The sequence below is a fragment of the Lagopus muta genome, chromosome 17, assembly GCF_023343835.1.
Source record: "Lagopus muta isolate bLagMut1 chromosome 17, bLagMut1 primary, whole genome shotgun sequence".
NCBI classification, from domain to species: domain Eukaryota; kingdom Metazoa; phylum Chordata; class Aves; order Galliformes; family Phasianidae; genus Lagopus; species Lagopus muta.
Window position 1 is genome coordinate 4694328 of NC_064449.1, and position 10203 is coordinate 4704530.

The 10203-nt window shown below is 52.0% G+C and overlaps 1 protein-coding gene across 3 annotated transcripts; it reads left to right on the forward strand.

The window, feature by feature from the left end:
* Window positions 1–4055: 4055 nt before the first annotated feature.
* On the forward strand, window positions 4056–8525 carry LOC125701659 (derlin-2-like). 3 transcript variants are annotated; one of them, XM_048964007.1, is made up of 7 exons: window positions 4056–4221; window positions 4336–4401; window positions 4864–4937; window positions 5283–5376; window positions 6427–6622; window positions 7072–7162; window positions 7871–8525. In XM_048964007.1, exons 1-7 carry the CDS (start codon window positions 4129–4131, stop codon window positions 8049–8051), a joined length of 795 nt encoding a protein of 264 aa, XP_048819964.1. In that variant the 5' UTR covers window positions 4056–4128; the 3' UTR covers window positions 8052–8525. The 3 variants fall into 3 exon arrangements, with proteins under 3 accessions (XP_048819964.1, XP_048819963.1, XP_048819962.1); XM_048964006.1 differs by having other exon boundaries at window positions 4058–4221; window positions 4339–4401; window positions 7867–8525; XM_048964005.1 differs by having other exon boundaries at window positions 4059–4221; window positions 7867–8525.
* Window positions 8526–10203: the final 1678 nt, after the last annotated feature.

Here is a 10203-nt window from a genome sequence, read left to right on the forward strand (position 1 = left end):
GTTTAGGTAAGATTGTCTTTCTCATGATATGCCAGAAGCGGTTGTATCTCTGAACTAAAACCCATAAGAGTAAAAACAACATGAACTTTGATTTACCACAAACCCCGTGCAACCCACTTGTCCTTGGAGGGTTGAGCAGTAAGTGCTATTCTTAGTTTCTTTCTAACAAACAAGCAAACAAAATACCACCAACAACCAAACATCCAGTTCTGTATGATTCATCTTCCCCTGACTTCAGCCCTCAAACTGTAGACTTAGCTGATGTGTGATAGACACAAGACTCAAGTGCCTGGGGCAGTTATGGTTACACAGCTTATCGATGGGCTGTGAGCCCATGCAGTGGAGTTTCCAGAACTGGAGCAGAGTTACTTTGTGACTGATTTGCAGTGGGTCTGGGGCTCTTGATACCCATCATCCATACGGCAAGGATGGAGTCTGAGAGCAGCAGTTCCCTTTCCAGTGCCCTGTGCCTTTCTGAACACGTTCCTCGTGTGATTACTCTCCCACTCACACAGATGTGTGCCTTGCACAGGGCTGGCACAGCACGTGCTGGGGGGCACTGGGGTGAGTGAGACCTCACAGACAGCTCACTCCCCTCATGTGATGGGCAGGCAGCGTGAGTTCGTCCCGGGTTCCAAACAAAGCAGAGAACTGGGGCTGTGCAGCAGGATGGAGAGCTGGTCTGGCCAAGGGCTTGGGGTGAACACAGTCCTGCTGCACACCATGCAGCTCAGCTGGAGGGGTGTGCCACTGCCATCCACCAGTAGGTCATCAAATGGAGCTACAAACAGCCTGCTAATGGCAGGAGAGAGCAGAGGGCACACCTCACCAACTGGACACTCTGCATATAGGGTTAGGGGCTGTTCTCTTGCCCCAGCACTGCTGGTGGCATGAATGGCCCCATCAGAGGGCTGCTGCTCAATGGGGTCTGTGCTGACCTGGTGCAACACTCCTTTCATCCTGCAACCCCAGCAATTGCTGTGCTGGGCAAAGGGGAGCTGACGCCTTTAAATAGAGCATCTGTTTATTCTTGAAACAATTAGGGAGGGCAGTTAGATCTTGAACTCGTTACTGAGCCTAAAACAATTATGATAAAAACAAGTTCCAGATGGACTTGAGAGGAATTGTTTTTGTCTTTAGTAAATTAGAACAGATTCCATGTCTTCAAGTTCCTCTGGCTTTTATGGACAGGAAACACGAATTACACACAATAATTTACTACAAACAAAGGAGATGAACTCTGCGACAGCCCATTTATCTTTGCTCATGTGCCTCCTCGAGGTCTGTGAATTGCTTAACTCATGGGGAGCTTTCTTCTTTGTTTTCAGACTCCTTGCTATTTCGGTTTGCAGAAAAGAAACAGGAAGCTGCTGTGTTTCTGTTGTGGAGTTAAACTCACCTGTGACCCCAGGCAAATGCTTGCACATGCCTTAAAATCCCCCGTGAAGGCAGAGAACAAAACCAGAGGTAACAATGTTTGTCTGACCCTGTGCCTTCACAGTTCCCTTTCAGTACACGTGTACTTAAATCGAAGAGCAGATGAATTTGCAGTGATGGGTTTGCAACACACATGAATTCCTCCCCTCCAGGACTATTTCCTTGTGAGCTGGTTTGTAGATCACAGAAGTTTATGGTGCCACAGGTTACTGCTGCTATACCTGCATGTGCAGAACTGGTAGCAGTGCTTGTGTTACCTCTGGTACCAGTGCACTTCAGTTCTTCCTGTGAGTGACCTGAACAAAAGTACAGGTGGAGATCTGGCAATTTGTTCTTCTGGCAGTTCCAGGAGCCCCCAGATAGACATTTATCAGAGCCCACCCAAAAGTGTGGGCATCAGACCACTGCTGGCAGCACCTGCACCCATCAGCTTTGGTCCCTGGGCAGGGGAAGGACAGCAGGACCAGGCAGGAGGAGATCAGCAAAGCGGCTCCTGAGCAGCATTCCTGTTCTGTCCGTCCTACTGTCTTGCAGCTGAGACAAAGAGATTGGCTTTGGCTTTTTTGTGGGTTTTAACTGGATTCCGTGGTTTTCTAGAAGAAGCTCTGCCAGCATCCCTACAAAGGTATATAATGAGTGCTGTGTGGCTGAGCTGATGTGAAGTGACGGAAGGACATAATTCCCAAAGAACATAAAATGTGACAAGGATTGCAATGCAGACTGAGCTGCCCCTGGGCGTGCTGTAATGCATGAAGTCAGCTTGGCTGCTCTCCATAGGAAGTGAGATCATGGGCAGAAAGCTGCCTGGGAACTGGAGGGGTCACAGGTTTGTCTGGCCTCTTCCCATGCTGAAGGGGGAGTTTCTGGATGCATTTCACTGCTTTCCCGCTTGATTCCTATAAAAAGAAAGCCTTAAGCATAAGCCTGGAGAAGTAGAGTTCTCAAAATTTGGCTGGCAAACAAGGGAAAAGAAAGAAAATGATAATGTGATGACATTTTTTTGCCTTTCATGTGATGTCCAATTTGCACATGGAATAATTAGGATTGATCATTTGGATTCTCATCTCCTTGTAGCTAGTGAGGCTGGGCTCCAGAATGCTGACCTTCCAGCAAATGGGCTCCAAATGTTTGTCTCCAGTCTTGGTTCAAGCAAGGTAGGGGCAGGAGTCACAGTGCTTGAACTCAGCTTCTGACTGTGGGAGCAGATAGGAAATCTCTAATCTCCCATCCAAATGAGCAGATATTTACTCATATACTTCTTTCATCATCCATTTATTCACTCTCAGTTCTGTTACTCAGTTGCAGCTGTCCTTCTGCGGGGGCTGTGCCTGCACAACGCTGACACACAAAGCTGTGGCAGTGGGGCTTTGGGGCTGAAACAGCCATGTGGATCCAAGCAGCGCTTAGCAGAGCCCCCAGCCCCAGTCAGGAACTCTCTTTCCCTCCTTGGCCTTTCCAGCTGAGGGTTTTTTTTGACTCAGCTGCAGTTTTAGCATCCCCTGGGCTCCACTCTCAGGGTCTCCAGTGCAGCTCATGCCAGCAGTGCTGGTCTCAGTACCTGAGCACTCAGGAACCCGTACCCCAGTGCCCTCATCTTTTCCTCTCTCCCACTCTGTGTTGCTTTAACCTCACTGTCCCCTCACCTTCCACCTGTGTTTTGTCCCCCATCAAACAGCAGTCAGAGTGGATGCAGTGGAAAACACAAGGACTCCTTCCTCTGCTAATGATTTCACTTCCCATTGACTGAGGGCTTAAAGAGGAATCTCAGGGCTCACTAAAAACCTGGTGACAATTTAACCTTCTCCTACAGAAAACCACTACCAGGCCCCTTCCTCTGCCTGCAACCAGGGTGGCTGTAAAATTAGACCTGGCTCCTCAGCACGGCGTGCAGCTCTGGAAAGCACCACAAGCTCAGGACTGGGGGACGGTGGGTTTGTTTAGACCTTTATCAGATCATGCTTTCAGGCTCTGCGTACACCTGGCACAGCCTCATGGAGAGCAGGCACCTTGTGCTGCCTGGTGTGACCTCTCACAGTTTAGGGAAGCACCTCAGTGCTACAAGCAATAAGAGATGGAATCATGAGCATGAATTCCTGAAACCCCAAAGCCTCTGAATGTTGGTGCACGTGTCATTTGCTGGCTGCAGAGTGAACCGGAGAGGAAGGAGCCGGCTAGCAGCGGGGAAGGCTGTGCTTTCAAGGCAGCAGCCCTGCGGCTGAAGGGGGAGAGAGCAGGTGCGCAGTGCGTACCGCCCGGCTGGGCACGGCCTGGGCACTCGCACACCAGGCAGCGCAGCCCCGCACAGAGCCACGTGCACAGCGAGCCTCCGCCCCGCCCCCTGTTGTCCCCTTCTCTCCCCGTGATTGGCCACCTCTTTGGGGGCGTGACCCTCTGCCCCGCCTTCCCTCAGCCATCAGCCAATCGCACCGCCCCACCTCCTCCGGCGTCCCTCGCTCGCCCCGCCTCCAGGGGGCGGAACCCCAGGGCGCTCCCCCTCTCGGCCCGTCACCGTCCGCAGCGGGTCCGTTCCGGGTTGGAGGCCGAGGGCATGAGGCGCGCTCCGATTGGCCAATCCTCGCCGCCCGTTGCGTCAGGATTGGCCTAGCGCAGCTGGCGGGGGCGTGGCTTCAGCGGCTCGCGGGGGTGCTGTTAAAGGCCCCGCGGCGCGGCCGGGCGCTGTCGCCGTGCGCCATGGCCTACCAGGGCTTGGCGCAGGAGTACCTGGGCATGCCGGCCGTGACGCGCGCCTACACCACGGCCTGTGTGCTTACCACCGCCGCCGTGGTGAGGGCTGGGGGAGCGGGCACTGGGGTGCTGTGCTGGGGAGGGTGCGGGGCGGCTGACGCTGCGTGCCTAGCGAGCGGCAGTGGTGGCAGCTGCCCTGCTTGTGTCTCTCAGCAGCTGGAGTTCATCACCCCCTTCCAGCTGTACTTCAACCCCGACCTCATCTTCAGGAAGCTCCAGGTGAGGCCTTGCCCAGGGGCACGGGGCCCTGATTGCGTCCGGAGGGGCTGCTCTGACACTATAGGAGCTGCCTGCTAGCCCGGCATCGCCTTACTGCAGGATGTAGCTCTCTCCTCCCGGCCTTCCCTTGCTATACACCATCCTGCCTTTCCCTTTTCCATAGATCAACCCCACCTCATCCTCTACATCCCTGGGTGAGGTCCTTAGCAGCTGTGCTGGGGCTGGGATAGTTTTGCTGTGGTGTGGAGTGAGCAGTCACACTTACTCTGGGTGCTGAACTGTGCTTGTCCCATCCTGAAACAGAGTAATCTTCTCCCATCTGGGCTGGTAGAATGTGTGTGGGGTGGGGGTCCACGTGTAGGTGCAGCTGTGTGGTGGTAGGCTGACCCCACTGCACGGGGCTACTGTCCATATGATCAGAGAGAGCCACCTGCCTACCCTCTGTTCTCTCTTCTCTTTCAGATATGGAGGCTGATCACCAACTTCCTCTTTTTTGGGCCCCTGGGATTCAGTTTCTTTTTCAACATGATATTTCTGTATCCTTTGGTCTCAGTAAGGCTGTCTGCTCCCTTTTTGGCTCAGCCGTGACGCCCTGTCCCTCCTCCCTCCACACTGCCCTGTCACGCAGCACCCTGGGGCTGTTCCGTGGGTGGTGGCCCTGCTCGTGGCCTCTGCTGTTCCACCTGCTAGAGGATGAAGCTGCTGCAGCAGATGAGTAGCAGCACCACAGCTACCTCAGTGGTGTGAGACTCTCTATTCTGCTCTGGTGCTTGTAAAACTGCCTCCTGTACTTGCAGCTGGCTGTTCCTCATGAGGCCTCGCTGGGGATCAGGCAGCCAGCCGTTAATTTCCTATACCCCTCCTTTCTCTCCTGCTCTCAGGTACAGGTACTGCCGCATGCTAGAAGAAGGCTCCTTCCGTGGAAGGACGGCTGACTTTGTCTTCATGTTCCTCTTTGGAGGGTTTCTCATGACAGTATCCTTTTGAGCAGGCTGAGGCCCTCTGGGCTCTTCTGAGATGCTCTGAGTAGCATGGGGCTCATCCGCCAGCTGTGTCTCACACTGCTGCATGTGATCTGTGGGCCAGGTCAGCCGGCTGGGGAATCCCAGCACCATGGGCTGCAGGCAGGGAGCCTCACTGTGCCCCTGGGCCTGCACTCCTTGTGTCCCGTGGGCCCGAAGGGTCTGCTGGGCTGGGATGGCTGGAGCCTGGCCTGAGCCCAGCCAATGTGTGTGGAGGAGTGGAAGCAAGCCAAAGGAAGAGCTTCTGGTATTTGTTGTGTCTGCGAAGCGCTGATGCACCTGGCATGGGAAGGGCTGCCTAATCCCAGGGGCAGAGTGACAGCATCTGAAAGCTCTACATGAAGGGAAGCCTCTTGCTCAGCTCTGTGAGGAGCCCTCCAGCTGAGCCAATGACAATGGTAGGGCTGAGGGTGCTCAATAGGTGTGAAGAGAGTAAGGAACTGAAGTGGGGGATGCTGAGCTGTGAGCACAGGGAGCAAGGTGCCTGCAGGTCAGCAGTGTGCTGGGCACTGTGAGCCCATCTGTCCCTGCACCTGACCAATGGCTGAAGAGACTGCCATGTGTCCCTGTCCTAAGTTTGTCTTACAGTAACCGAAGTAGCCTGGATAAGAGAAATATCTCCTTCCCAAGCATAAAACGTCTTTGGAATGCCTTCCTTAGAGCACAGGTTCTGACACCATGAAGGCCCTTCTCTGAAAGCCCCTTCTGATGGTTGCTTGATGGAGAAGGCCCGGAGCTCCCTGGTCTCCTTTGGTTGTAGCAAGGACCTTACGGAGCAGTCACTGTAGGTCACTGTAGGTGCCATGCAGTGTCTTGCTCTAGGGTGCATGGATGGAAATAGAGTGTGGGGGAGCATCGGTGCATCTCAACCAGCTCAGGAAAGACTTGGTGGCATGGGCAGCATCTTTCATGCCAGTTAGCTGAAATTTCCTGGCTGCATACATCCTGTGCTGCCTGGAGATGGTGTGAAAGTAGGTTTTTTCCTTGACTCCGTAGTTTGTAGCTATTTGGTCTCTTTGCCAGCCTGTTTTTCCTGGGCCAGGCTTTCACCATCATGCTGGTGTATGTGTGGAGTCGCAGGAACCCTTACATCCGCATGAACTTCTTCGGGCTCCTTAACTTCCAGGCCCCTTTCTTGCCCTGGGTCCTGATGGGCTTCTCCCTGCTCCTGGGCAACTCCATCATTATTGATTTGCTGGGTAAGTCAGAGCTGGTGGGCAGAGGGGCACTTTGCAGCCGTGGCATTCTTCATTCTGCTGAAGCTGTCTTGCTTTCATCTTATTTAAGGCTGTGGGTGGCTTGATGTGAGCTGGCTGAGTCTGCTGCCCGGCCAGGCTTGGGGCTCAGCTCAGCACCTTGTATCTTGCTGCATCTTAGCCAGAGGCAGCAGCTGGGTGTGGTGAGCTCAGTGTGATGCTTGGGCTGTGCGTGGTCTCCTGGGCATCTGGCTCTGCCCTGCCTGCCCTGTGCCCATGTAAAGCATGACCACAGCCAACAACCTGGCTGCTGACACGCAGCTCAGGTGGATCTGATGGGAGCTGTGTGCTGTGGTGATCTCAGGGCTTCATCCTGCTTAAGCTCCAGCAGCACTGGTCCAGCAGGCAGAGGAGGCACAACTGGGCCTGACCTTGGTGGCATCTCTCCCCAGGAATTGCAGTGGGTCATATCTATTATTTCTTGGAAGATGTCTTTCCCAACCAGCCTGGAGGAAAGAAGTTGCTTTTGACTCCCAGCTTCCTGTAAGTAAAGCAGATTTTAATTCTTGGGTTTACAGTGTTGCTTCCCAACGTGTGTTTCTTCCATAGCAAACAGGTCTGTGGCTCTGTGGGGTAACCTGGCTTTGGCTGTTACTCTTGCTGAGCTTCTGCTACGTTGTGTTAAGCCACGCAGGACCCACCTGTGTGGTTGTAGCTTCTGTGCTCAACACTTGAAGCCTTTGCTGCAGAAGCACTGGCACTTAGCACGCTGTGTGTGTACAGAGCAGCTACTGGTACCATAAGTTTTTCTAGCTGAACTGGAACCTTCTTGTGGAAGTGCCAGATACAGGTAGGATTTTATTTTCCTGAAGTACTTTTGTGGTTTAAGAAATTAGAACGTGTTCTGCTTCATGTTAGTGATCAAAGCTGTCCTCGAGATGGAGGTATTGTTGTTGCATGTTGAGCTGAGTGCTTGTGCAGTAGGGCAGTGGTCACAGCACCAAGCCTGCCAGCACTCAGGAAGTGTTTGTCAACTCTCTTAGATGTATGATTTGATTTTTAGGCATTCCTGTGCAGAGCTGGGAGTTGGACTCAGTAATCCTTGTGGGTCCCTTCTGGCTTGGGATGTTCTGTGCAGCCAAACCCTGTGAAGGGTCAGGGCATCCTTGGAGGGCTGGGGGTTTTCTTTGTCTTCAGCTCACGTTGTTAACCTGCCTGCTTGATGGGATGCATGTATCCCTTGCCAGGAAGATGGTATTTGACACACCTGAAGAGGATCCAAACTATAACCCCCTCCCTGAGGATCATCCCGAAAACCAACCTGGAGACCAAGACCAGCAGCAGCGTCCACTGTAGCAGAGGACTTCATTGTGGCTGGATTCCTCTCTTCTGGCTGGACTTACGCTGTGCCCCAGAGATCTCACTGGAATAATACCAGTTGCCATTCTGATGTGTCATGCTTCACTGTTTGTATGGGTAACCCATCTTCCTCTTGTACTAAGTGGTTCTGCAAAGCTTTGCACGTAAGAACTGATGAATCCTTGTGGAGGTGTTCTAGGGAGAGGGGCTGGAGGTTATGTGATGGCTCCTCAGCTGCCTGGTGGGGATAAGTATCAAATGGGGTGTGAAACTGGTTACTCATTCTCTTGCTGTTGATGGCTTGCTGCATGGCAAGTCACTTCTGGCCTCTGTACAAAGACTGATGCTCTCTGCTCTCACGGTTGTGAGACATCTTTGTGGGCTTTCAAACAAGTCGTGCACCTTGTCACGGTGAAGCACAGCCAAGTCTCCCAGGCAAAAACCTACCATAGTGGAATGCAGCTCAACTACTCCCTTCCCTCTGAGTCCCCCACCCTTTCTCATTGTTGTTTCCAAAGAGTCTTTACATTAAAGTCTTTATTTTTCAGTTGCGTGTCCATTTCTGCCAGGAGCAGAAGCACCAGCACTCCTCAGGACTGTGCTCAAAACTGCCAGGTTTCTTGCTCAGGCTTCCATGTTTTTTATTCTTGTGGCAAGGCAAAACTTAGTCTAGTTGGAAGCTTTCCTTCCCCTGCTTCTCCCTGCAGCGTGTGAGAAGGGGATGAGGTATGGATGGAGAAAGGGAGGCCCACAGAAGGAACATGGAATGGAGTTGGAAGCTTGTTTCAGTTGGTGACTGAAGGAGGCACTTGATACTAGTAATAAAGGCAGTCTGTGCATGCCATGCAATTCCACACTTGTGGAATCCACCTCTGAGTTTTAGAAATAAAACACGAGCAGCTTAGTAACTGAATTTGATCATTCTTGCTAGCTTTAGTGCGTGTGTGCTCCTAGACCTCCAAAATGTTTACAGTAGACCTGCAGCATGTCTTACAATAGCTCAGTTAACGGCTGACTGTTCAGCTACGTGCTTGCAAACCACCGCTAAAACTACTGGAGGTGTGAGTAACCAGCAGCCAGATGAGAATGATACAGAAGCCCTATGGCAATGGAAGGCTGAACCACAGCCATCCCACTCAGCTCCTTTGCAAGCTTCCCATGAAAACAGCTCAGTAATGGAAAACTTCAACTATTTTTGCTGCACTTCTGTTTCTCTGTAGGGAAAGAACCATACATGGAGTGATCTTCTAGAAGGCAGAGTGGTACTAGGGGCAAGTGGCCTCAGATTAGACAGGCACCTGCTGTGTGCTTTGTTCATGAACTCCTGCAGAGCTGGTGTTGTCTTTAGGTAACGCAGAACTGCAGCTGTGGAACGCAGAAGCAGGGCTGCACTCAGTGGGGGCTGGTTACTAGATTAAAGAGAAGAGCTGTGCTTACAGGGTGGGAAAGCTGCTGCTTGCTGGTTCCTCATAGTCCTCGTGCTCAAAGCAGCCTGTGCTCATCTTTCTGTGAGCTGGACTCCTGCACTTTGCAGCCTTGCCTCTCATTTCTTGGAGGGAAAATTCCTACATCTTCTCTGGATCTGGAGAAGCCAAAGTACTTGTAAGCTTGCTACAGAAGCTCACATCCTCGTGTGCACTTGTCCATTCTTTTTTGCAAAGCTTAGGGTTACTTAAGCACAAACTGCTAGGTTTAAGGCTACAGCAGTTTTGTTTGCATTTTGGTTGTGTTCCCTGAAGGGGCTGCTTGCAGAAGAGGTGCCTGATTGTAACAAGAGGCTGAAGTGTTAGAAAGAACTGCAGTCCTTGCATCCACAAGCAAAACATGTTCTGCATGGACTTGTCATGCGTGCAGAACTAACCTTTTGACCCCTGTAATAAGAAAAAATGGATGGAATAGCAATCTGGGACAGGAGTCTAGGCTAAGACTGTAATCATATTATTGCTAAATTGCAAATTTGAGGTTTCTGTGTACTAACATCTGGAAGAAGTTCCCTCCCACCCTGGAATCAGAACTAGCTCTGCTATTACTCAAGTCTAAACATGACAAACTAAGGCCAGAAAGTAGTTCTGACTGTGCAAGCAGTGTGGGTGGATCAGCAGGGATTGTAAAACCTACTGGCTTTATCATAAAGCTCTGAGTGCAGTGTCAGGCTGCCAGCAAAATCCACCCTGTCTGCAATAACTGACAGTTCCTGGCAGAGAAAGGTAGGAACTCTGTCAAAG

What these genes read in the sequence shown, in the direction of transcription:
- LOC125701659 (XM_048964007.1), top strand. Translation starts at nt 4,129, where the DNA reads ATGGCCTACCAGGGCTTGGCGCAGGAGTACCTGGGCATGCCGGCCGTG. An exon ending in TTTTTCAACATGATATTTCT is followed by an intron (nt 4,938 to 5,282) that starts GTATCCTTTGGT and finishes TCCTGCTCTCAG; the next exon opens with GTACAGGTACTGCCGCATGC. An exon ending in CTTTTGACTCCCAGCTTCCT is followed by an intron (nt 7,163 to 7,870) that starts GTAAGTAAAGCA and finishes CTTGCCAGGAAG; the next exon opens with ATGGTATTTGACACACCTGA.